The sequence below is a fragment of the Cimex lectularius genome, unplaced genomic scaffold (assembly GCF_000648675.2).
Source record: "Cimex lectularius strain Harlan isolate CLEC.00 unplaced genomic scaffold, Clec_2.1 scaffold245, whole genome shotgun sequence".
NCBI lineage: Eukaryota > Metazoa > Arthropoda > Insecta > Hemiptera > Cimicidae > Cimex > Cimex lectularius.
Window position 1 is genome coordinate 400,121 of NW_019394224.1, and position 25,753 is coordinate 425,873.

The 25,753-nt window shown below is 35.6% G+C and overlaps 2 protein-coding genes across 2 annotated transcripts; both read right to left on the reverse strand.

Moving 5' to 3' along the window:
• Positions 1-2,070: 2,070 nt before the first annotated feature.
• LOC106668382 (cAMP-dependent protein kinase type II regulatory subunit-like) lies at positions 2,071-3,472 on the reverse strand. The gene has a single exon (XM_014397077.2). It carries the CDS (start codon positions 3,332-3,334, stop codon positions 2,198-2,200), a length of 1,137 nt encoding a protein of 378 aa, XP_014252563.1. The 5' UTR covers positions 3,335-3,472; the 3' UTR covers positions 2,071-2,197.
• Positions 3,473-8,556: 5,084 nt separating this feature from the next.
• Positions 8,557-9,681, reverse strand: LOC106668293 (cAMP-dependent protein kinase type II regulatory subunit-like). The gene has a single exon (XM_014396905.1). The coding sequence runs from the start codon at positions 9,679-9,681 to the stop codon at positions 8,557-8,559; it is 1,125 nt and encodes a 374-aa protein (XP_014252391.1).
• Between the last annotated feature and the right edge of the window lie 16,072 nt (positions 9,682-25,753).

The window sequence follows — 25,753 nt, forward strand, 5'->3', positions numbered from 1 at the left end:
TAACTACACTTACATTTTGAGATTGCTTCATGGTCTGCGTAGTAATGGAATAGTAGTTCGATCGTCAGCGATATTTTCGCATGTCTATTCTCACTGATTTGCCCAGTCAAATGCTTTTCGGTTTCTCGCTATCGTCCGTGCTAACTAGATAGTTACAAAAGACAGGTTCGTCGCCCTTCATACAACAATCTTTGGTTGGTTAATCGATTACTACACTTTTTACAAAACAAAAATTAACAGTTGCGAAATAAATGCACAATGTCAATAAATCTATCAGATACGAAGATACGAAAGTTCACGTTGTTCGGAAAGGACCAAACGACTGATCAGGTTCATCCCCAACTACTTTTTTTTCGTCATTCTGATAATTTAAAATGATAAAACATGATATTAAAGCGCATTTTGATGCAGAATGAAGATGTATGAAGAATGAGTTGAGCATTCCTATCATGGCCATACTTTATTTTCTAAAAACAGGCCTATTATGACGAATTATTATTAGTGTACAGTATTTCATTTTAAAAAATTATAAAGATGAAAGAATAACTCGGAAGTTAGCGAAAATTGTGAAGAATCGCAAGGCCACAGTAGATTGCCGTATGGATTTATAGCTCAGGACGAACGCGGATTTCCCGCTGATTAGTTACCTCTAAGAAAATGGAAAATTACGGTCATTGTTTTCTTCCGGGAGTTGGAAACGAAAGGGAATCACGCCACTTGGAGTATGAGTTATTGATATTGCTTTGGAGGAATGTGCAAAGCGTGTAAAAAGGACTCTCGGCTTCTTTTCGTAATTATTTTTCCAACCGGTAAATTGACTTTTTACTTTTTTTTAATTAAAAAAAATCTCCTGTGTCCAATATTGCCGTTATCTCCTTCTGTTCAGTACAGACGGACCGAAAGGATCGATGGATAGAGAAGCAATGCATTACTATGCAGGCCAGGACACTCTTCACTTGGGCGTAGCCTCCGCCCCCGTTCAAAGACTCTTTTCATTCCCCCTCGTCATCCCCCGTCCTGCAGCTCTTCCCCCAATCTTTCCAATAGACTAATACCCTTCCGGCCTTTTCCTTAAGAATTAGCCCAAACACAATCAGGCCCTTTGTAACAAACATCGCCTTTTTTCCATCAGAGCCAACAACTCGGTAACTTCCTTCTCGTACATAAAAACTCAGAATATAGGCTCTTTCCTGTTTTCTTTTTCTTAAAATTTTGAAAGTTTGTTCCTAAATCGCAAAATGTTAGATTTATACGATACAACTTGAAGTAACAAAAATTAGCTTGTTTCTCAGTTAAAACACTTCAAACTATCAGATTGATGTATTCACAATTCAAAAACAATACCAGCCTGGTGCTTTGTTTTTACTTTAAATTATTCTAATGAATTCGTCTATGATCACATACTTTGGTATGTTAAAGTTCTACACGCGAATTCGTATGATCAACTATCACTTTGTTTTTTTGTAAAACCTCACATCTCGAATTTTCCCTCATTTTGCCATTCGAGAGGCCTCCAAAATTCGAGAGGTGAGGTTGAGATGGGAAGTTGGTGTCCGAACGGATCGAAGTCACGATAGCTCTAGTGGTAGAGTAGCAGCGTATTTAGCCGAAGGTCTCGGGTTCGAATCCCGCTCGTGACACTGACTTTTTTATCTCAACCAATACCTTCCATAAATATTAATTATTTGTAAAGTTATTAACGCTGTACTAACAATTTTTAAAAATATTAAATTAACCAAACCAAAAGAATGATTATGTTTACGTTTAAAATTAAAACTTCAGTTATCAATGATTGTAACCATGGTATGTTAAAGTATAAAAACAATTCAACTGTTAAAAATTGTGGCAATTTAAACAATTAAAAAGCATTTGATTAACAGACAAAATATGTCAACTGAGTTGACCTTTTTAAAATAATTGTTTTACTTATTAGTAAAAATGTTGCTATTTTAACGTTTAAAAAAATATTATTGCAAACATATTTTACTGATTTGTGTAAGAAATAGCATTTCAATTTTTTTCATTTTTAAAGAATTTTGGGATTCATTATACATACATTAAATCAAAACAGCTGATAGATTTGTTAAACTTATTAGTATTTGTCAAGGTTGGTTTATTTTACTGGACGTAACGAGTCGTGGGGATACGAAGCGAAAACCTTCATGCGCGTTATTAGGTGAATTTCTCAGCAGCCGGTTTATACTTTGATTGCATTTTCGTCGACAGTTGAACCTCGGATGAATTTCATCTGATTGTCATAAAACGACATATTTCTTTTCATGACATCCATGCAAGGGCCGAGGAGACGCTCGAAAGCTTCCACGTCGAGGTAGGCGAGATCGACTTTCCCTTTGGCGAAGGCGGAAGCAGCCCTCGGTTGGTGTGTGACCAAGGCAAGCTCGCCGAAGTAGTCGCCGCTTTTGAGGATTTTCAAAGGGACGTCATCTCCAATGTCGTCGACGATGGATATTTCTACTTCTCCTTGCATCACGAAATACATGCCGTCGGCGGCGTCGCCCTGTTTTAAGATCCGCTCTCCTATTTGGTACGACTTTTGTACCAAGGCGTCGGCGAGTTGTAACTTCTCGTAGGACTCGAGAGCGTTAAACATCGGCACTTGATCGATCAGCTTTTCGTAGAATTTTCGCCTTTTGAAGGAGTTTGAGACGACGATTCGTCGGAACGTCTGCCTCTTCATAGCCCAGAGGAGGCCGTCTGTCATCGCAGTGATCGTCGCCGAACGAGGCATGTTGTACAACAAAGCCAATTCACCAAAACTCCCTGAGTTATTGTAAGTTTTAATGATTTTCTTGTTTCCTAATTTGTCTTTTATACTCGCCTCGAATATTCCATGATCAATTATGTAAAAATAGTCTCCGTCTTCGCCTTGCTTTATCACTTGGTCTCCGGCTTCGACCTTCTTTTCGAACATGGCGTCGATAATCTCGCTGAACTGCCGATCGTCGAGGGTCCTAAAGAGAAGAACCTGTTTTGTCTGTTCGATGAGGGCTTTCCTCTGTGCATCTGTTTTTTTAAAAACGTCTTTAACATCTTCGTCGTTGACGTCATCTTCGGGATTGAACGGTTCTGTGTAGATCGTAATTCTTCTTCCGGGCCGTGCCTGTATCTCTTCTTCCATTTCTATCTCTTCTGCTGAGCGGGAACGCGGCTTCTCCCTCACGATGTGGACACTGCTTTTTAACTGTCCGAAATACTGCAAGCCAAAGTCGGCCAAGTTCGACGGTTGTTGTATGAGGTAAGTGATTGTGAGATCTCTGATAATGGCCTTAAAATCATCACCTACCTTGTACCAGGGGATTAAATGTTTAGTCATTTTACTCTTTCCCGATTGTCGAATTGTCAACGAAATTCCAACGAATTGTTTACAGTTATACTTATATTAAAACCATCAAACTATTTCGCTAATTCTATATTTCTAGAGGTAACTACTACTCAAAAGACAAATGAAATAAAAATAGTATGTAATTATAAATCATTTGTTTTTAACCTTTATGGAAAATAAATCTGTTTTTTTTTTCAATTAATTTTTGTAAATTTCATTCACAAAAATTAATATTGATTTACAGAATATTTTTATTTTATTTTGTAGCTTTTAAATTAGTGTAGCATATGCGATTTGGTAGTCTTCGGTTTTTCCAGATCTACATACATATATGATATAACTAAAATTTCAAATATTTTTTATATCAAATCTTTCTAAAAATAAAAACATTTACCTAAATATATATTTTCTTCAACAAAAAATGCATTGTCTAACTATACAAATGTTCGCAAGTACCAAAAAAAGGGCAATTTTTGTTTCAGGTAAGTACAGCTTAATGTATTATACAAATTTAGAGAGTATCACAGAAACAAATAGAATGCATCATTGAATAAAATAGTTACAATGAGTATCTTGATAAATACTGAACTCAAATACCATGTAAATAAATAAAAATTTGTAAAAACAGAGATACGTATTTACAATCATTAATAGAAAAAAGGGTAAAACAATAAAATTAAGGACTGTTGCATAAAAATGAGGCATTAAAATGTTCAACAGGTTAATGAAAGGTGAGCAATTTTAAAATTTCAATAGTTCTTTTATAATCAGTTTCTTAAACTATTCCCTTATGCATATTTGATCAGCAACTGTTAATAAAAGCCTGTGGATATTTTTTCGTTTTTTTGTTAAAAGTTTTTCCAAATTTGATTAGGCTTAAAAGTATGGGAAGTTTTCCCCGCAGTAGAGCCTAGGGATGTTACGAGGAGGTACAGTTTGCACCGTAAAATATTATTACAGGAGTAGAAATGATGAATGGTGGAGTGAGTGCGGTTCTTTTTAAAAAGCATTATTACAGGAGAGTGGAATAATGAGAGAGAGTGACAGTGAGTGAGAAAGTGAGACAAAGAAGAAGAAGAGAAAGAACGAAAGAAGGAGGGAGAGTGTGTGTGTGTGTGTGTGTGTGAGAGAGAGAGAGAGAGAGAGTGAGAGTAAGATAGAGAGAGAAAGAGAGAGTGAAAGAGAGAGAGAGAGAGAGAGAGAGAGAGAGAGAGAGAGAGAGAGAGAGAAGGAATGAATGAAAAAATATCGTTTTTTTTTTAACTAGGGGGCTTAATAAGTTAAAGAGCAAAATCAAATAAATAAACTCAAAAACTTCCGCTCCTTTCAATTTTTGGCAGGATCGCGAGAAAATATAACTCGTACACTACTACAAAGCTTCGTCAAAAACAATATTTTCTTTTCACTAGTTTTCGTGGTCCGCTTGATCAATTAATATCTTTCAATTAATTAAGGTTTTTAATTGAGATAAAAAGTTAGTGTCTTAAGTGGGATTCGAACCCACAACCTTCGGCTTGATACGCCGCTACTCTACCACTTGAGCTATCTTGACTTCGATCCACTCGGACACTAACTTCCCATCTCAACCTCACTCTTTGAATTTTCCCTCCTTTTTACCATTTTTTAAGGTTTTATCTCAACTAAAAAGCTTAATTAATTGAAATATATTTATTAGTGAAGCGGACCACGAAAACTAGTGAATTTAACAAGTTAAAATGAAGTAAATCTTCACTAAAGCTCTCCGCGGCCATTTCATTTATCGGCGAGAATCAAAAAGATAACACGACGTTTGAAAGTTGAAAATGAAAATTGAAAGCCGTGAAGTTATATATCGGTTAGATATGAGTTTCAACACAGTGAAAAAGTTAAAAAAAGACACAAAAGTGCCCTCAGAGAAAAAACGTCGCATTCTCACAATGGTTAAAAAAACCCGGCCATATCCGACTCACAAACATTATCAAAGATTACTACAACTAACCATACACGTTTCAAACTTCGAATTGTATGAAATATTTATGTTCTGTTCGCATTGTTTCATTAAATTTACTTGGTTTTTAATTGTTTTTATAAAAGTTTGATTATCTTTAACAATCTTTTAGGTTTATTTGTAAGCCCAAACACAATCAGATGTCGCTGTATATATTGTGTATATTTTGAAAAAGACGAGCTTCCACTTCAAACCCAGAATCGTTAATCAGAAAGAATGAAAATGAATTCCCTGTTTGGAGTAAACATAATCGCGAAATTTGAACCTAAAAGTTGAACAAGAAAAAAAGGAAAAAGCTTTCCCATGTAGCAAAAGTACCTAATAAAATTGTTGGGCTACGTTTGTCTCTCGAAGGAAAAGAGGTGCTGTTGCAGGAGGGATTTTAAAGTGGTAAAGGAGGCGGCTTTGAAGATTGGCAGAAGGTGACTGAATCCTATAACAATGGCTATGGAATATTTCGGATTTAATTCTGGGTTGTTTTAACGTGCCCATCCGTTTATGGAATTGAGATGATTCTGAATTCTGGGGCTAGCCAAATGTAAGTAGGTGAGATGTATGGACTATTAAATTTGGGATTCCTAAATCCTCCCTAACCATTAGATATTTATAGCATTTTTGGACTTTTGAAAAGGCCGTAAAAAATAAAATAGCTTAACGATGTTTTGACAAAAGATTGGGTAATGGAATTGGTAAATTGGAATAATGGAAAATTCTTGAAATAACCCAGAACTATGTTCGTTGTCAATGCAAAGGGCATAGTGATGAAATATTGAAACGTTAATTATACCTTAAATTCACTAATTTCGTGGTCCGCTTGACCAATTAATACATTACAATTAATTAAGGTTTTTAGTTGAGCTGAAAAAAAAGTCAATGGCACGAGCGGGATTCGAACCCATGATCTTCGGCTAGATACGCCGCTGCTCTACCACTTGAGGTATCGTGACCTCGATCCACTCGGACATCAACTTCCTATCTCAACCCAACCTTATGATGGCGTATCTAGCCGAAGATCGTGGGTTCGAATCCCGCTCGTGCCATTGACTTTTTTCAACTCAACTAAAAACGTTAATTAATTGTAAGTTAATTATACCTTTAAATTTTTTATTACAAAAAATGTCTACGCTCTGTGCGAGTATTATAGTGCAATTTGTTAAAAGTTCGGAAATTTTGAATTTTATGGTAATTTCACTTTGTTTGGCTATTTTTATCTAATTTACTTCCTTAAATAAATAAAAATTGTTTACTCAAATATCTCTTTACGGTGTCAATAACAATTTTTACCCACTGAATATAATACGCATAATCACTTGCCAATCTTTTTTTACTAAAATGTTTAATTACAATTAGACGATTACTTTCTAGATCTAAATTTGTGATTAAACAAAAAAATAATGCACTGGTTTTCAACACAATAAAAAAATACTTTTTTCAATTCATCACATGATGAATTAGTAAAAATACTTTCATTCTTGAAAATTTGATATTGAATGAACTATTTTAAAAAACTATTAACAAATACACACTCCGTGTTTTTAATTACCTTTTGTAAAATAACCTATACGAAAATACCAATGAGTGTGATTTTAATAAGTTTATTTTTTATTTTATAGTATTAATTCAAACAACTAGTTTTTACTTAACACATAGTTTCTTGACACTGGCTTTTTTATCTCAATTAAAAACTTTAATTAATTGAAAAATATTTTCTATGCATTTTTCTTTTAATTTGCAGTGTATTTTAATGCCCATCATTGTACACCTCGATATGCTATAAATAGAAATATCGTGTTTTTGAATGATCAAACCTATTTTCTCAAAACTTTGTGACTTATGGTCATATGAAATGCTAGACGAACTAAGTATTGCAACGTTTCAAAAAGTGCATTTCGGTATCTCCTCGTGTGTTTAAAGCCTCGACATATATTCCAGGATTATCTACTCTTTTTATTCCCAGTTAATATCGTGCAGAGTAGTATCGTTCTATCAACTTTTCTTCCTTCATGCGGGTCTTGTTACACAACCCGTCTTCTATGTATAAATTTCCCAATAGCAATTGTATATTCTGCTTTTAAGTGCACTTCTGCAGGAGGCCGTGACACAGCATAATATATAGAAACTCACTTCACAATTTCCTCTGGCTCACAATAAGATGATTTTTTAAACTGTATAGTTTCTAGTTGCAAATGTAGCTCTATTTTCATTTCTTCCTCAGATAAATTTAATGGTTAAAACTTTAATTAAAATATTACACAACTAAATTCACTAATTTCGTGGTCCGCTTGACCGATTAATATATTACAAAGGAGGGAAAATTCAAAAGGTGCGGAAGTTAGTGTCCGAGTGGATCGAGGTCACGATAGCTCAAGTGGTAGAGCATCGGCGTATTTAGCCGAAGATCGTGGGTTCGAATCCCGCTCGTGCCATTAACTTCTTTTTCATCTCAACTAAAAACCTTAATTAATTGTAATATATTACAGAACATTTCCTGGAGCATTTCAAGTTTTTTTACTTTTATTATTTCCCATATCTAACAACCATTCTAAGAATTCAATGGAATCTCCAATCGCAGCATATTCTTGGACAATTTGAATTGTTGTCGGCCATTCCTTAAGAAACTATATTTTAAGCGTGCTATTTTTTTATTTTCTTCTCCCCCTGTTTTTATGACTGGTAAAACATGTCGAAAGTCACCACCCACATTAAAATTTACTCAGCACATGCTCGATCGCCATTAAAAATTTCAATTATCTATCTTGATTTAACTTTTGATCGTCAATATAACATAGCACCTAATCAATCTGGAAATGGTTTTTCATTCTTATTTTGTGAGGCAAGATGATTTTCCTTACTTCTGTAATTATAAAATTTATGGCATTTATTCAAATTTACCCCAGGTGTATTTTCTTTTTAATAACATTCAATTAATTAAGGTTTTTAGTTGAGATAGAAAAGTCAGTGTCACGAGCGGGATTCGAACCCACGACCTTCGGCTTGATAAGCCGCTACTCGACCACTTGAGCTATCGTGACTTTTGAATATTTGACCGTTTAGTTTGTTAGGATGTGGCATCATGAGTAAGGGTAAACTAAAGAATTCACCGGCAAAAGACGTCCTTCGGTGGTAAAATCTTTAGTTTGTTTTTTCCCCAAAATACTGCCATTATTTGTCCACAATAGTGGTGGTCCGTTTTTATGAATAATATTCGAAAATTTGTAACACGATTTTATTGTAAAACCTTTCCTGCAGATAGAACAAATTTAATCTGATCTTCATAAAGTGACATATTTCTTTTCATAAGATCCATGCAGGGTCCGAGGAGGCGTTCAAAAGCTTCCGCATCGAGGTAGGCGAGATCGGCTTTTTTTCTGGCGAAGGCAGAAGCAGCTCTCGGTTGATGGTTGACCAAGGCAAGCTCGCCGAAGTAGTCGCCGCTCTTGAGGACTTTCAAGACGACGTCTTCACCCTTGTCGTTGATTATAGATATTTCGACTTCTCCCTGCATCACGAAATACATGCCGTCGGCGGCGTCGCCCTGTTTTAAGATCCGTTCTCCCATTTTGTACGACTTTTGTACCAAAGCGTCAGCGAGTTGTAACTTCTCGTAGGATTCGATAGCGTTAAACATCGGCACTTGATCGATCAGCTTTTCGTAGAATTTTCGCCTTTTGAAGGAGTTTGAAACGACGATTCGTCGGAACGTCTGCCTCTTCATAGCCCAGAGGACGCCGTCTGTTATCGCAGTGATCGTCGCCGACCGAGGCATGTTGTACAACAAAGCCAATTCACCAAAACTCCCTGAGTTATTGTAAGTTTTAATGATTTTCTTGTTTCCTAATTTGTCTTTTATGCTCGCCTCGAATGTTCCGTCCTCGACGACGTAAAAGAAGTCTCCGTCATCACCTTGCTTTATTACTTCCTCTCCTGCTGAGACTTCCTTTTCGAACATCGCGTCTATCGACTCAGAAAACTGCTGATCATCGAGAGTTCTGAAAAGCATGACTTTTTTCATTTGTTCAATAAGATATTTCCTTTGTAAATCCGTCTTTTGATAAACTTCTTTCACGATGGTTTCATTGCTATCTTCTTCCGGATTGTACGGTTCCGTGTAGATAGTTTTTCTCCTTTCTGGCCGTTTATGTACTACTTCGTCTACCTCCTTCTCTTCGACACCGCTAGAATGTTTCCTGTCCCTCACGATTTCGACACTGGATTTTAACCCAGCGAAATAGTGCAAGCCGAAATCGACCAGATTCGCCGGCTGCCGGATTAGATAAGTGATAGTGAGATCTCTGATGATAGCTTTAAAATCATCATCAACCTTGTACCAAGGGATCAAATGTGCGGTCATTTTACTATTTCTGGGTTTTCCAATAGTTAACAGATAATCAACTAACTGATTGACGTTGTAATCAAATTAAAACCACCAAAGTAACTTGGTAATTCTAAGGCCAATACTCTACTAAAAACACAAATAAACCAAAAGTAATTCTAATATCATGTGTTTTTTAACAATTAAATAAAATAGTTAAAATATGTTAGTTTATTTTTCTTTTCCGTTCTTTCTAAATTATTCGAAAAATTAATTTACAAAAGAATCAATTTCTATTGCTACTTCAAACAGCATCTTCCCTTCAGTTTGCCTTTCGAACCCATCATTCCACTACTCATCAACTTCACAGAGTTTGAAGTTGATTCCATTACTTCGTGTCTTGAACTGGAGAGTTTCTAGATGTTTCTCAGGCCTTAGACAAAGTATGGCATGAGGGATATTGTACAAATTAAAATTATTTTTACCCCAGGCCTATTATCTGATTATACAATCATACCTTAAAGAGAGATTTTTCGCAGTAAACCAGGGTACGGAGACTTCTGATATGGAAGAAGTGCTTGCAGGTGTGCCACAAGGGTCAATACTCGCTCCGCTGTTGTACACAATTTTTACTTCTGACATGCCCCCAAATGGGAATACACTTACCACCACATACACAGATGACACCGCCGTATTGACAAGTATCCCTACACATACAAGCTTCACTTATGTTACAAAGCCAATTCAACAATTGAAACATTGAGCAATCTTTGGAAAATAAAGTTTAACTTCTCAACGTCACAACATATGACTTTTACACTCCGCCGTGAGACTTGTCCTGGCATATACTATTACATATGCAACCATACAATGAATCAATCCGACAAAGTTAACTATTTAGGACTTACATTTGATAGAAGACTAACTTGGAATCCACGCACACGATTAAAAACAAACAGACATTCAAGAAACGATTTAAAATGTTTTAATACCTACTTAACCGATAATCAAAACCATCAAAATCGAAACTTTCGACAACATAATGTTGCCGAAAGCTTGGTGATCCCAACACTTTTGTTTTTCTTTCACCTAGTAAAGACCTTAAAGAAGTTTTGAACTCTACATTGATTATCTGCAGGTCGATCTACAAACATAATTTCTTTCGACATACGCATACTCAAACCTATTTGGATGTACCGGTGCCAAGCTTATGGATCGGCCAAATATTCCAATATTCAAAGATTACAAAGTTTTCACTCCAAAATTTTAAGATAGTTTCAGCCACTTTTTACGTAAACAATAATACACTTCAGAAAGATCTTCACATGCCGACAGTTTTCCATCCATTAAAACATATTACAGACGTTTTCATAGTAAATTACAAAATCACACTAACACACAAATACGATTATTTAATTCCCCACAATTACAATATAATCGACTGAAAATAATATGGATAAAAACCTCTTAAATGATTAAATCATTTTATTGATCCAGAGCTGATGGCAATGAGTAGCTTTCTCTGTAAAGCGCTTTATGCCAGAATCATAAATTGAAATTCAATCTGCTGGTTGTGTATAATAATTGTACATTTGTAGATAAAAATAAATGAAGTAAAAAAAAGTTTTTCTATACAATTAATTAAGTTTTTAGTTGAGATAAAAAAGTCAATGGCACGCGCGGGATTCGAACCCACGATCTTCGGCTAGATACGCCGCTGCTCTACCAATTGAGCTATCGTGACCTCGATCCACTCGGACACTAACTTCCCATAAAAATGGCAAAAAGGAGGGAAAATTCAAAAGGTGGGGTTGAGATGGGAAGTTAGTTTCCGAGTGGATCGAGGTCACGATAGCTCAAGTGCTAGAGTAGCGGCGTATCTAGCCGAAGATCATGGGTTCGAATCCCGCTCGTGGACTTTTTTATCTCAACTAAAAACCTTAATTAATTGTAATATATTAATTGGTCAAGCGGACCACGAAATTAGTGGGTTTTTCTGTACTTTAAATTTAAATATAATTTTAAGTAATTTTTTTATTCTTCAGTTATAAGAGTCACACCAGCTGTTCTTGATGATTTTCGTCTTTTACACTTCAATACCATCTTTGTATATTTGATTTTAGATTAAATTAAATGTTGGCAACCAGCACGCAATATTAAAACGCAGAAATATTATTTAAATAAATCATAGTACTCTAAACGAAAAAATTCAAAACAAAGAGATTCTACGTTGTTAATCAATAATATAACTACTCAGGGCCGCTGGATTCGAACCCGGAACCTTTACCTTACAGTGATGGGCGCCGTGTCAACGCCTGAACCGTTGCGGCCACCGACGCCCCCCACTACTCTTATTGGTAAACAAAATTTAAACTAACTACATTGTCCATTTAAGTGATGTTTAAAGTAAAAGTGCAAAATGGAAACTTGTTTCATTATTATTTTTTTTAAACAGCTCGTAACTTCATTAAGTTGAGTAGAACAGATGCATTTTAACTGAAATTGAATTTTACCCCGGGAGTTCTGTCAATAATAAATCCCCATGTTAAAATTTGACGTAGTAACGTTGATTCAATTAAAATGTGTAAATTATTAATGACGGGTTTATGCATGAGCCAGGCCGCGATTTTACATTAAGCGAATCTATTTTCCCAGAGGTTTACAAACGATCTAATTGCTGCTGATGCCGAGTGCAAACGCACGGTTGAAAAAATCCGAAATATAAATTTAGGAAGAATTAATGAAAATTATATAGTAGAGTTATATTTAAGCGGATAATTGAAGCGGGTAGTCATCGCTGAGAAAATAAGAAAATCTTGAATTCCGGAGGCGCTTCTCCGGTAAAATTATTCTAAGCCGGCCTCTTCTCTGAGGAAAGAAGATGGAGAGGAAGTGTGCGAGAGAGATCCAAAAAGATCGAGAGAGAAAACAAAGGAAAAAAGAGTAAAAGATATGCAAGAGGAAAGAACCTGTTGATTCATTTGAATCAATATACTTTATCTCGATTTCTTTTGTTTCAGTCAGTTTCCTCGCCCCTTTTAAAAAGACGAGTTTCAAATGTTGAATTATTTATCGGCGTCATTGTTTTACATCCTAAACGCATATCCTAGGATTGTTTTTAAAAAAGGATTGCAGAGAATTTGTGTGCCTTTTTCAATAACCAGGGCAATTCAGTCTTTTTTTAATCTAGCTGAAAATTATCTTTTAAAACTTCGTTGCAATTAAAATTGGCCTGGTTCTCGATCAGAGATCACACTACGACATGATCACTGATATTGATAAACTCAAAATTTGCAAACCCATGTGCATACATGACGCGTGAACAGATTTTATCTTACTTTTCGCCGTCTACCGAATTCCAGATCATTACTGACTTTCTTCGATTTTATATAAAAGTGAATATACCAATACAGTGGGCTTGTGTTTTTCTTTTTTTCTATATATTTTTATATGTAAGTATACAAAGCAAAGTCACAAACCGATTGCTTATTTTTATTTGTCTTTCTTTTTCTCCCTCTTCTTTGTTACATTTTTGAATCTTAACCTTTGCAACAATTAAAAAATATAAAACTATGATTTTTTTAAAAAGTGGGTTCCCAACAGCAAAAACCCTCAGGGGGCCGGTGTTTTTGAAAGAGTAAGTATGCAGAGCCACTGGATTCGAACCCGGGATCTTTACCTTACAGTGATGAGCGCCGTGTCAACGCCTAAACCTGTGGCCACAGACGCCCCCAAAACTATGATATTAAAGATTGGATTATTGAGGGAGATTTAAATTTAAATATACTGGGTTGTTACAAATGTCTTTGTGCATTAATTAATTGGCGATATTAACGTTTCAATTTTAATCATTATTCGACTCTGATGTATACAATGTATTAATCATTGTTTATTTTGACTAATCCTTTATTTAATTATGTACATCAACGGTCTCTGCCTTTCATTCTCTGTTGTAAATTTTACCAAAAATGTCGTTAGAAAAAATTGTCATTCGTGTTCTACTGAGGCACATATGGAAAAAAAAGGACTAGGTGCGAAGGCAGCAGGCGAGGAAATTTGTGTAGTGGAAGGTGAAAATGTCGTGTATCCTTTTTTTTAGCGTTTTTGTTCAGGCGGTTCAATTCTGGGAAGAACAGCCTTCAAGATGAGCGTAGATCTGGTCGCCTTTCAGTGGTGGATGATGCTTAATTACTCGAGTCAATCAATAAGGATCCGTATGCGACCATTCGAGGATGACCGTCCGGTGAGCAAATGCAACGGTAAGCCGCCATTTAAAACAGCTTAATGTCCGAAACGAGCCAGATCAGATCCTCATGAGTTGTCAGCCGCCCAAGATCAACAACGAGTTGATATCTGTAAAAGTTTCCTTCAAAATACAAAATTTGATAGATTTTGGAAGAGAATTGTAACGAGCGATGAAAAATGAATATTTTCAACAGTGGGCACCACAAGTCTAAGAGGTTCAAGCAGAGGTCCGCTAAGATCGATTTAGAAAAAAGATTATGCTTTGTTGTTACATTTGTTAAATGTAAACAATATTTGTAAATCCCAGGCCCTGAAGATGATCTCAATAAAGATCGAAACGTTGGCACGATAAAGAAAATGTTTTTCTGAAACCTACATCACACCAGACCGCATCTCACGATATCCGAATAATTATCGATTAACGGTCACTAATCTCTACACATTATGCTTTGTGTTTCGTGAAATTATAAGGGTGTTTTGCACTTAGAGCCAGTTCCGTATGGCAGAGCTATTGATGCAGAGCTTTATGGTGAACAACTCGAAAGAGTATATGGGGTTTTAAAAGAGAATTACTCTACTTTGTTCAATCGGGAAAAAGCGATATTTTAACATGACAACACTCCTGCCCATCGTTCACGTTTAGCCAAAGAAAATTTTTCAGAAATGAAAGGTGTTAGCATCTTGCCCCGTACGTCTCACCGTCTGACTATGGTCTTTTCCGGCCAATGGTGCATTTTTTGAATGACCGGAACTTAGAAAACTACGAAGATGTCTAATTGGGATGTGAGGACTTCTTTGCCTCAAAAACCAAGGACTCGCATCACCACCAGATTCAACTTGTGGCAGAAAGATGGGTTAAAGTAGTTGATAATGATGGTCTATATTTTGAAGAATACTTTTCATGTTTGCATTGTATACTGAAATCTAAATAAAACTTAATTTATGCGCAAAGACTTTTGTAACGATCTAGTTTTAGTTAGCGGTTTGAATTCGAACAAAGTGCAAATAAGTCAGTATGTTAATAACTGTTCAAAAGTGTTTTTGATGGGTGGAATTCTAATTTCTACTGATGAAACAGGTCAAGCTCGTGTAGAATTTTGTGTGTAAAAAGAAAAAAGAAGATAATATCAGTCAAATACGTCAGTCCTCATCGACATTATCAGTTAATTAGCCGAAAAGCCGGGAAAAACTTCTTCGTTAACTGGAGGCCTTTCAAGAAAAATATAAGGCTTGAGGAAGAGACCTTTTCAATTAATTATAATCTTAGCCGACATCTTCGCCAGACCATTTCCTTAATTAGCGCTTTCAGCTTAAACATGGCCTATATAAAAAAATATTATTATACAAAAGCAAATCCTGTCATTATTATAAGTTTTTGCATGTTATTTTTCTTGTTGTTGCTTATTTTTTATAGTTGTAGGGTGGTTTTAATTTCTCTCGTAGAAATAATTTGCAATGATAGACAAATAAAAAAGCCTGTCGTTATTTTTAAAGATATTTTCCTTTTTTATTTAAGTAAAACGTATAAATCAATATCGGTAAATAATAAAATATTTTCCCGATATCACACTGCAACCAAACTGACACTTGTGATTATTTGTTTCGTTGGTGTTATTTTCACCGCCTGTTTTGTTAACAGGAATTCCGAGCCAAGAAGTGTCTATTTATTAACAAATTTTATAAATTTAGCAAGCTTTATAGAATTTAATTATGGTAATTTTTTATATAAAGCACCCCAAAAATATTTTAAACAAATTGTTTGATTTCTCCACAGAATTATACCTTTAGGGCAGGTTATTTTATTTAAGACATCCAAAAAAAGGCTACGTGTTGTGATTAATTATTAAATAGTTCAACTGGAGAGTTATCAAAGCATAAAACTCAATATATAAGGGGGTCAGCTCGCCGGGTTAACTATTTTTTTCGGTGACGGTACATCTAAAATAGAGTAGAATGCCGTAAACCTCTTGGTTTAATATCAATCTGTTAAAAAGTATTGATTTTTTAGTGGACATTTAAAAAAAAGCAGGTTTCTTTACATTAAATCTGAATTTTTACCACTCTCACGTAACTTTTCCCAACTTTTGTCCCATTTTTAGATTTATTACCGAAATTCTTTTTAGATTAGATTACTTTTGTTCTAAAAATTGCCACCCTACTTACAAAATATTTGCAAAAACATCATGAAATTTGCGAAATGGTAACTTTGGATGAACTTCTTTAAACCATGTTTACATCACATTTTTAAAAATATCAAACCAGCCAGTCCTTCACCATTTTATGAGCTTTCTCACTTTCTATTCAAATCCTCAATTGATTTGATTTCTTGATGGGCAATTTCAGTTGGAATTTGGGAAAACGTGGTCCGGTCGTATCTTCGAGATTAAATACATGGCCCAAGAGGTTATTTTTATCAAGATCATGGGCCATACAATTCCAGACCTGATTGACATCGAAATATCACTGACTCCCAGGAACTATAAAAATCTTATCAAATGTTGATAAATCAATTTTTAGTTTTATAATACATTGTACTTTTAGGTTAGACTAATTTCACTTAAGGAAAATGTTGTCGCTTTACAGAAAGATAAATTGTTTTGATTATTAATGTACTCGTTCAATCAGTCCGTCATTATCGCTAAGAATTTAATGTTAAAGAATATTAGGTTATGTTAACTAGTGGGGGTGAATATTCTTGAAAACTTCCCATGCACCGGAATATAGTCGTACATAGTTTTAATAAGAATATTAATTCAAATTCACTACTTTTCGTGGTCCCCTTGACCAATTAATATCTTTCAATTAATTAAGGTTTTTAGTTGAGATAAAAAAGTCAGCGTCACGAGCGGGATTCGAACCCACGACCTTCGGCTATACGCCGCTGATCTACGACTTGAGCTATCGCGACTTCGACATTTTTCGCCGAGAATCGAACAGGGGGGTTGAGAGGGAAGTTGGTATCCGAGTGGATTGAAGACACGATAGCTCAAGTGGTAGAGCAGCGCCGTATTGAGCCGAAGGTCGTGGGTTCGAATCTCGCTCGTCTCGCTAACTTTTTCATTTCAACCAATACCTTACATAAAAATGTTAATTAATTGAAAGAAGTAATTTGGTCAATCAGACCACTAAAATATAATGGATTATACATTTTATGCATCCTCTGAGACAGAGAGAGGAGAGAGAGAGAGAGAGAAAGAGAGAGAGAGAGAAAGAGAGAGAGAGAGAGAGAGAGAGAGAGAGAGGAAAAGAGAGAGAGATCGATTTTTAGTAGTTATAGTAATATAAAGTTAGTGAAATAGAGAGAGAATTTCGAAAAAGGAAGGAAAATTCGAAAGGTGGGGTTGAGACGGGAAGTTAGTGTCCGAACGGATCGAAGTCACGATAGCTCAAGTAGGAGAGTAGCGGCGTATTTAGCCGAAAGTCGTAGGTTCGAATCCCGCTCGTGACGCTGACTTTTTTATCTCAACTAAAATCCTTAATTAATTGAAAGATATTAATTCAAAATAGTTACATTTTAGTTTAATTACAGTTCATAAGTAAATTAAGTAATTGAATATGAAAAACTGGTAAAATGAAAATAAAATTGTATTGATTTCTTTGGAAAGGTTTGAAGAAAATGTAATCGGACATACAAGAATGCCGAAACGAAAAAAATGTTCATGTCGGGAAGTAATTGATGAAAGTGGAATTTTTGTTTCTGTTTTGAAGCACACTTTTTAAGGGAAATGTTTTGCGGCACCAAAAAACCACGGTGTTGACAAAGTTCCACAGAGAACAATAAAATTGCGTTATAAAATGTAACAAATTCTCCCATAGGTTTCTTAGAGTTTCAAGCAGTGAACCAATATATAAGAATAAGCGTCTCTGAATTGCTTTTCGCCCCGCCCCTTCGTACTTGGTCGGTTTGTTTTTCCCTCCGCATTCCCCTTGCTAGCGGCTTTTTCTTCCAAATTTATTTTCCCCCTTTTCGAGTTTTATGAATTCGCCTTGGAAAGGAAGTAGACGGATAATACTGTATCATAATCCGTAGTCGGATTAACTTCTGTACAGACTCGAATGCGCTGGATGTCATATCAGTGGCGAAACGGCCAAAGCTAATTATTTTTTTTATACATCAATAAACCGAACGAAATTTCTTTGTGAACAAGATTAAATTGATTTTCACATAAATGACCCCGTATAAAACGGGTGTATAAAATAAAAGTGGCAGTACGGAGTCAGGTGAGTGACTCTACAAGAACGCACCCCCTTATTTTTACACCCTGTTAAATTTGTCAGTGGGCTGTAACAGGGGGAACCCGGTGATTGCCAACACATAAACCGCCTCCCCCTAAGAAGAGAGAAGTGTTTGAAAGACCGTGGGCTGAGGGTTTAGAATGGAGGTGCGGGGAGGATGATATTTATGTTATGTCCGGATTATGGGCCACGGCTATCGGCAAATGCAGGCGACCGAGAAAACAAGTTATGCCCCTTCGCGCTCTAACCCGCCCCTTCATTTTTATAGGATAAGTCCTTCCTTCCTTTCTCGGTGTGCCAAAGGGGAGTTCAAAGGGCGGGATTTCTAGTCGATCATGGATATCCATTTGGAAACTAACTGTTCTTAAGCCACATATCGACTCGTTCCAAGATACTCCCAATCTTAGAAACTCGTCTCAATAACCCTTTTTCCCATTTAGCAAGCGTCTATCCGTTTTATTCACAAGTAATGTGTTTGTATATTATTACAGAGAGTCAATAACAAATAAACCACATGAAAAAAAAGTACCACTCTAATATTTTTAAAAATTACTAAATTCTTAAAGTGCAATGGATTTTTGTTTATTAAACTTCTTTTATGGTTAGTAGAAGATTAGAATTAAAAATAATCATTACTTATATTTACTCAGCATTAAAAATTTTTCCATCGTACTAAAGTTTCCTGATTTATTATTTTTATCTTATTATTTTTAAATTTAGATCAATTTTATCTGATTTTTATTGCAATCTTGGCCATTGCAATAAAAATTGAACTTTTAGCTTAAAATGCGTTTAAATTGTGAAAAGAGAAAGTTATTCGAAAGGTAAATGATAAGAACTACAGCCAAAACAAAATTTTCATCCTGCTTTCCAAATCGTGATTATCAAAAGAACGAGACAATAGGGGGAAATAAAAATCTATCGACGTCCAAGGCTAAGACGTTTATTACCGGTAATGATTGTCGTACAGATTTATTAAATTGAGGCGTAAAAGGCAAGTCTTAAAGGTGAGAAACGTCCAAGTTTCTAAAAATGAATTGTAAGGATTCCATCTTGCTACACACCCTTTTGTCCCGTGAAATTTTTTTGTAAAAACAATTCTTGCCCGTATATAAATAAGTATTGTGCTGCGAGGCTTCAGTTTGCCAGAAAACATCGGGCAGGAACAACTTGGGCGTGGCGGAATATAGAATACGCCTCAGACCAACCATAGTTATTTTGATCTTCCTGAATGAATGTATTTATTAGCGTGATCGGTTGAATGAGTGAGTGTGTGTGGGAGTGTTTGTGAGGTATATACAGTACCCCACAGACCCACCACATTAGCCTAGTTTTTTTGGGTAATTGTTTTTACATTAAATTGAGGAGGCACTGGCGTACACAATACCCCATGAATTTTATTTGGACATATTGTGTGAATGTATTTATTACGTTGAATGTTTATACAAGTGTCAGTGAGTCTTTGGCGGAGTATATACTACTCCACAAATCAAACAGCCTAAGTTAGGTTTACTTATATTTTTTAATTATTGTGGGCAAGGAAAAATCGTGAAACCCCACTTCCCCAATTTTTAATTGTACATATTGTTCAAAAAGTTTCTAGTTAGTGAGATTGTATTTATTAGCGTGAAAGATGGTGGGTCCAAAGCGGAATATGACCCTGTGACCCGCTAAATTTTGGTTAGACGCAAAATATATATATATATATATATATATATATACGGACATTTGTATGTTGGCTACCAGTTGAAAGTTGCAGAGCCGTTTCACCACGCGTGGAAGGACCAATTAAGAATAAATTATGAATCCCAGAGAATGTATTAAAAATGAAAATTAGCCAAGCCCTCTTACTAGAGAGTTTTTACTAAGAGAATTTTCTCAATCAAAATCAGCCAGCTGCTTGGGGTCATCAGGTCAATTTTGGTGGCAAATCAGTTACATTTTCTTTCACATAAATTGAAGTGTTTTGTTTGTTAACGGCCAATTATCGTCGTATACCGATACATAACAGACATTTTTGAACCATTTGCTACATTTTTTCTATAAAGAGTTTTTGCTAATGCTCGATAATGGTAAGCCCTTTGTCGATTGGTTTGTGAAAGAATATCTTTACACAGTTAAGTCTACATCAATGACCCTTAAAATATTGCTCCTATCACCTTTATGCAGTCTCAAATGTACCTTTCTTTCCGGTCTCTTGACTTACAAACTGCGATTGTAAGCATTCGGAGGGACTTACACTCAATTAGTTTCAATAGAAATGGGCTTAAAATGAACATAATAAAGTCCCAGGCGATTGATGTTAGATCCAATTCGCTCCTCTATTTTTTATTTCCTATTCCTCCGTTGACAATTAACGATTACTCTATTTCCTTCTGTCAAGAAACTTGGGATTGTCCTTGATCAGACCTCGTCTTCGAAGCCCCATATTTTCCGATGCTGCTTTCCTCTCCATCAGTTCCGGTTTTGCCAATCACCTTCTTCAGTACGCGTACTGTTATAGTTTTCTCCCTTGCTCTCCTCCCCTTTGACTACGGATGTGTTTGTGTATGGGGACTTCGTGGGGAAGTTGAAGAAAGTTGAATATAATCTAATAACTTGTTTGTACCGTTTGTGTTCGGCTCACACCAACTCGAACTGTTCCTATCGCAAGCGTTACTTCCTAGTCTTCTTTCTCTACGATGCATGATGTTTTCCTTTTGTTTCCATTTCCTTCCCCATTTATATATATATATAAATATATATATATATATATATATATATATAATCTCCTTATTTTCAGATCCTCTACACTCTCGTCAAACTCGTTCCCACCCTGTTGATCTCTCTCTCTCTCTCTCTCTCTCTCTCTCTCTCTCTCTCTCTCTCTCCTTAAGGAGATTAATCTCCTTAATTAATCTCTCTCAGTAATGCGTTCAGTCGTTTAGTTCTCATCCGTTGTTCCAACCAATAAAATTTTCCCTTTTTCTCTATCCGCCGAACCTCATCCCTTTCCATCTTTCAATCCCGTTTCTTTGATTTATTCTTTGATTGCACTTACAATTTGTACCGAAATTTTTAATTCCCCGTTAATTTCACTTTCATAAAAGAATATTTTTACTCTGTATGTGGATATTTTTGTACCTTTGAATCTTACTAGGCTTGAATCTCTGCAAATATGTTGCAATAATAATTAATTATTTATAAGAACTTCAAGGCCTAGATAATCGTTTCTTTTACATTTCATTAATTTCAATTCATTAATTATGCACTAAGCCAAATGAGGGCATGTGGGACATGGTTGGAATACGTGTCAGAACTCAACGATTAAAAAATTGACAACGTTTTACAATTTAATGTCTGCTGTGATTAAATTTTCCTACTTTTCGTAACGCTTGAAAAATATTCTTTCAATTTGCTGGGTTGCGTGATACTAGATTTTATGTTAGCGCAAGACCTATCGGCGTTGCCGGTGGGGTATAACCAGCCCCGTGCTTTTGTTTCCTTAAAGACTGATAGAGAAAGATTTGGTTCTATTAAATTTTCTCTTTTTAATTTAAAATTTTTAATACTTGTAACAGTTTTTATTTATTTGGGATTATCGTATCAAATCTAGCACTTTTTACAGAAAAATATTTCATTAAAAGTCATAGTTTTATGCTTTGTAAGCGTTCACTTATGTCTAGTATTAATAGAGGGTATATCAGACGAAAATTTCAATTTTTCGTGTAAATACTTGGGGTTTTAATTTTTAAAAATTTGAAAATCATACACATAAATCTATTAAATCTTCGTCCATCGTCAACTTTAAAATTTAGTATGTATCTTATGTACATATTTAAACCTCTTTGCAACTATTCATATCATACATTGAACATAGATACAAATTCATTGGATTCGTGGTCCGATTGACCAAATAAAACCTTTCAATTAATTAATCTTTATGTGAGGAATTGGTTGAGATAAAAACCGTATTTAGCCGAAGGTCGTGGGTTCGAATCCCGCTCGTAACACTGACTTTTTTTATCTCAGCCAATATATCGCATAAAGATTAATTAATTGAAAGATAGATACAAATGTGAGAAAATGAGTGACAATAGTAACTTTATCCTAACTCAATTATTAGAAAGTATTAACAAATCCTTTTTAAAAAGATAGTTTCTACTCACATTAAGTAGAGTACTTACACGAAAGAGTACATAAGAGTAGGAACGTTCTTTTTAAAAAGGATTAAACACCGCACTCACTCCATCATTCATAATTTCCAATACATTTTTAAATCTGAATATTTTAAAGTGTCATAGATTTGATACTATAAACTTGAGATTCTCAGGAGAAATTGTTCTGAATCTTTAATGCAAGTTGTTTTACAACTTTTTTTTTCATGTTTTAGGGTATCACTGTTCATTTTAACGTTAATTAAACTTGTATATGATATTATTTTATTAATTAACTGGCAAAAAGGAGGGAAAATTCAAAAGGTGGGGTTGAGATGGGAAGTTGGTGTCCGAGTGGATCGGAGTCACGACAGCTCAAGTGGTAGAACAGCGGCGTATTTAGCCGAGGGTCGTGGGTTCGAATCCCGCTCGTGACACTGACTTTTATCTCATCCAAAAATCCTGAACAATCCTAAAAATCTCATCGTGTGTCATTTGCTTGACCGAATTTATGTGATTAAAAAATGGCACTGAAAAAGAGTCTCATTTTTTCCAATCTGCATGTCTATTTAAGTTTAAATCGTGCTTTTCTTCTATTTGTGCCGTAAAGTCATATTCTACACAGCGCTGTAGAAATGTTAACAAAAATATGGTCACGATCGTACCACGTCTGCTTGGAATAAATCTTTTATTATCCAGCTGGATTCCAGCGTATTCACGATCCTGCAATAATGGTTCCATAAGTTGATGGTCGTCCCAAGCCGATTCCTTTTATTTTCTTAACTGTACTTTCTTTACTATAACTAGGTGGGGGTTGAGTCAAACAGTAAAATGCCGTTTTGGATCAACATAAATCAACTATTTACCTTCTTTCATGGCAGGTAGAAGGTCATCTCCCTCACAATCCATGAAGTCATTAGAAATCATGAAACACTATGCTTGTGTAATTTTTTGCCGAATTACTTTCCGGTCAGTAGAACTAATTTCAATCACTACTTGATGTAGAATTGCTGATTTCATCTGACTTGCAATGTCTCTTTTCCAGATCACATCATACAACTCTGTTCTATTTATATCAGTTGGACGAATTGCTTCATGCTCTTTTTGAGCGTTTTTGACTTTTTACTTTTTTACGAGGAGACTGCGGTAAAGATTTGTCGTCATATAATGAAGGAGAGAGGGCAAGAAGGAGGGAGGGAGAAAGGGAGGGAGGGTGGTCGGGTGGTATGGTGGGAGGGAGAGTGAGAGGGTGTGAGGGTGAGGGTGAGTGGTAGAGAGGGGTGAGGGAGAGAGGGTTTGAGGGTGAGAGGGAGAGAGGAATGAAGGATAGAGCGGAGAGGGGTTGATGGAGAGGGGAGAGGGGTTGCAGGAGAGGGGAGAGGGGCTGATGGAGAGAGGGTGTGGGGGAGAGAGAGGGAGAGAGAGGGAGAGAGAGAGTGAGAGAGAGAGAGAGACTCTAACAATAAATCAAGTAAAAAAGAAATTAATAATTTGCCCCCCTCACTTCAAGGTGGGGAGGGGTTATCTTTTGTCCCTGTTAATTACTTGATGTTATCTCAGTACTAAGCACATATAATAAATAATTATACCCTTTCTTTTTAGAAATTAATTTAATTTCTAAACCCTGTTTTTAAGGCTTTCTACTTTATTGACGTTCATTATTCAAACTAAACTATAAAAATTAGTTACAGTTAACAAAAAGTGTATGTTTTGCATTTCATTTGTTCAAAAAATGTAAGAAGAGACAGAGAGAGAGAGAGAGAGAGAGAGAGAGAGAGAGAGAGAGAGAGACATAGAGAGAGAGAGAGAGAGAGTGAGATAGAGGCAGGGAGTGAGGGAGTGCATCTGACCAAGCAATCTATATTAAAATGGTCGACAATAAAGTTTTATTGTTGCTTGTTTTGTCAGAAGAGCAATTATTCCAAGACTTTGCCAGAACCATTCGTTAATCCAAACGATCTGTCGTGTCTCAATTTCCTCAATCTCGTTGATTTATACCCAGGAAAGCCAGTCGAACAAGAAAGGTAAAATGAAACCGTTCAACTACTTGTGGGATGTCAAAGGAGTTGTGTCCACTCAGGCCGCACACCGTGTTAGTTCCTTCCTTTTCGACAGGATAATCAGAGCTAATGGACATGGAAGACGGCCGCAGCATTAGTCAGATGAGTCCAACTTGACTTCATTAGCTATGAGTAGTTCCGCCCCTTTCATTCCTTGTCAATTCCAACACGCTTCGTTTGCCGGCCAGAAAGGCCAAAGCACTTGTATTACACCGATACCTCTTTGAAATCGAATTATGTCCAGTGGCCAATCAAATTTATTGAACCCAGAGGCTTATCTTATTAAAAAAAAGTTTCAATGAAAACATTTAAAAAATTGACCTCCCAAAATATCTAAAAAGAAAAACTCTAAATGGCTGTTGGTCTGGGACGCCGGAAAGGGTGTTACTGACACAAAAAACAATGATTATGTACCTGATGAAGGACGTGAGACGTCCGAAACGTTTTCATGTTTTGGTACTTTTCTTCTGGGACCGATGACCAACATAAGTTTAAAATTAGCAATACATTTAAAAAAGTTCAACTAATTTTTTTGTGGATAAGTATCGGAAAAAATTCTCTAGTTTTTTATATTTGATACAGAATTCATTGATGATGAATATTTTCATAGATAAACACTGGGCCACTATTAAATCTAAATGAATATTAAAATTCTATTCTGAATTCTATGTTTTACAATTTATGCAAACTAAATGTTATCTCCTTCTGGCTTATTGTCAGTTTTATTACTATCCTCGAGTGCTCTAACGTGCCAAGTTTTCCAGTTTACAATTCGACGTAGATTATTATGTTTCTTTACAATAAATTCACTCCATTAATTGCATTTTATAGTTGGATACATATATAAATTTTATGCAGTAACGATGATAATTGTTGTTAATCCTTAATTACACAGTGTGCTTTATGTCATAGTTTTATTTTATTCCAACACGTTTTGATTATTTTATACGTACTTTCCGTTAATCATGCCAAAACAAAAATCCAAATTCGGAGGTTAAGGTTAGAGCATTGCCATGTAATTATTTCGCTGATTACTGATTTCTATAAGCTCAAATTTGCCCTCGCATATTTACGCAAAGTTTGTACAGAGGCTAGGCACTTCTCGCAGTCCACCGGCATCCAGTCATACCTGAAGGAGGGATTTTGGCAGTAAATCCACAAAAAACACACGTTTCCACAGTAATTTACAAAATCACAAAAACAAACAAATGCAATTATTCCATGCTTCACAATAACCCCATAGGCATCTGAAAAATTTTTGGATCCTAGATCTTTTAAATGATTAATTCAAAGCGGTTGGATTAATCCAGCCAATGGGTAGCTTCCTATATCATGTCATATGCCAAAATTAAATCCAGTCTGCTGGTTGTATAAAATGCTTGCACAGTTGTAGATGTACTCGTTAATAAATGAAGTTTAAAAAAAAGTTAAAAG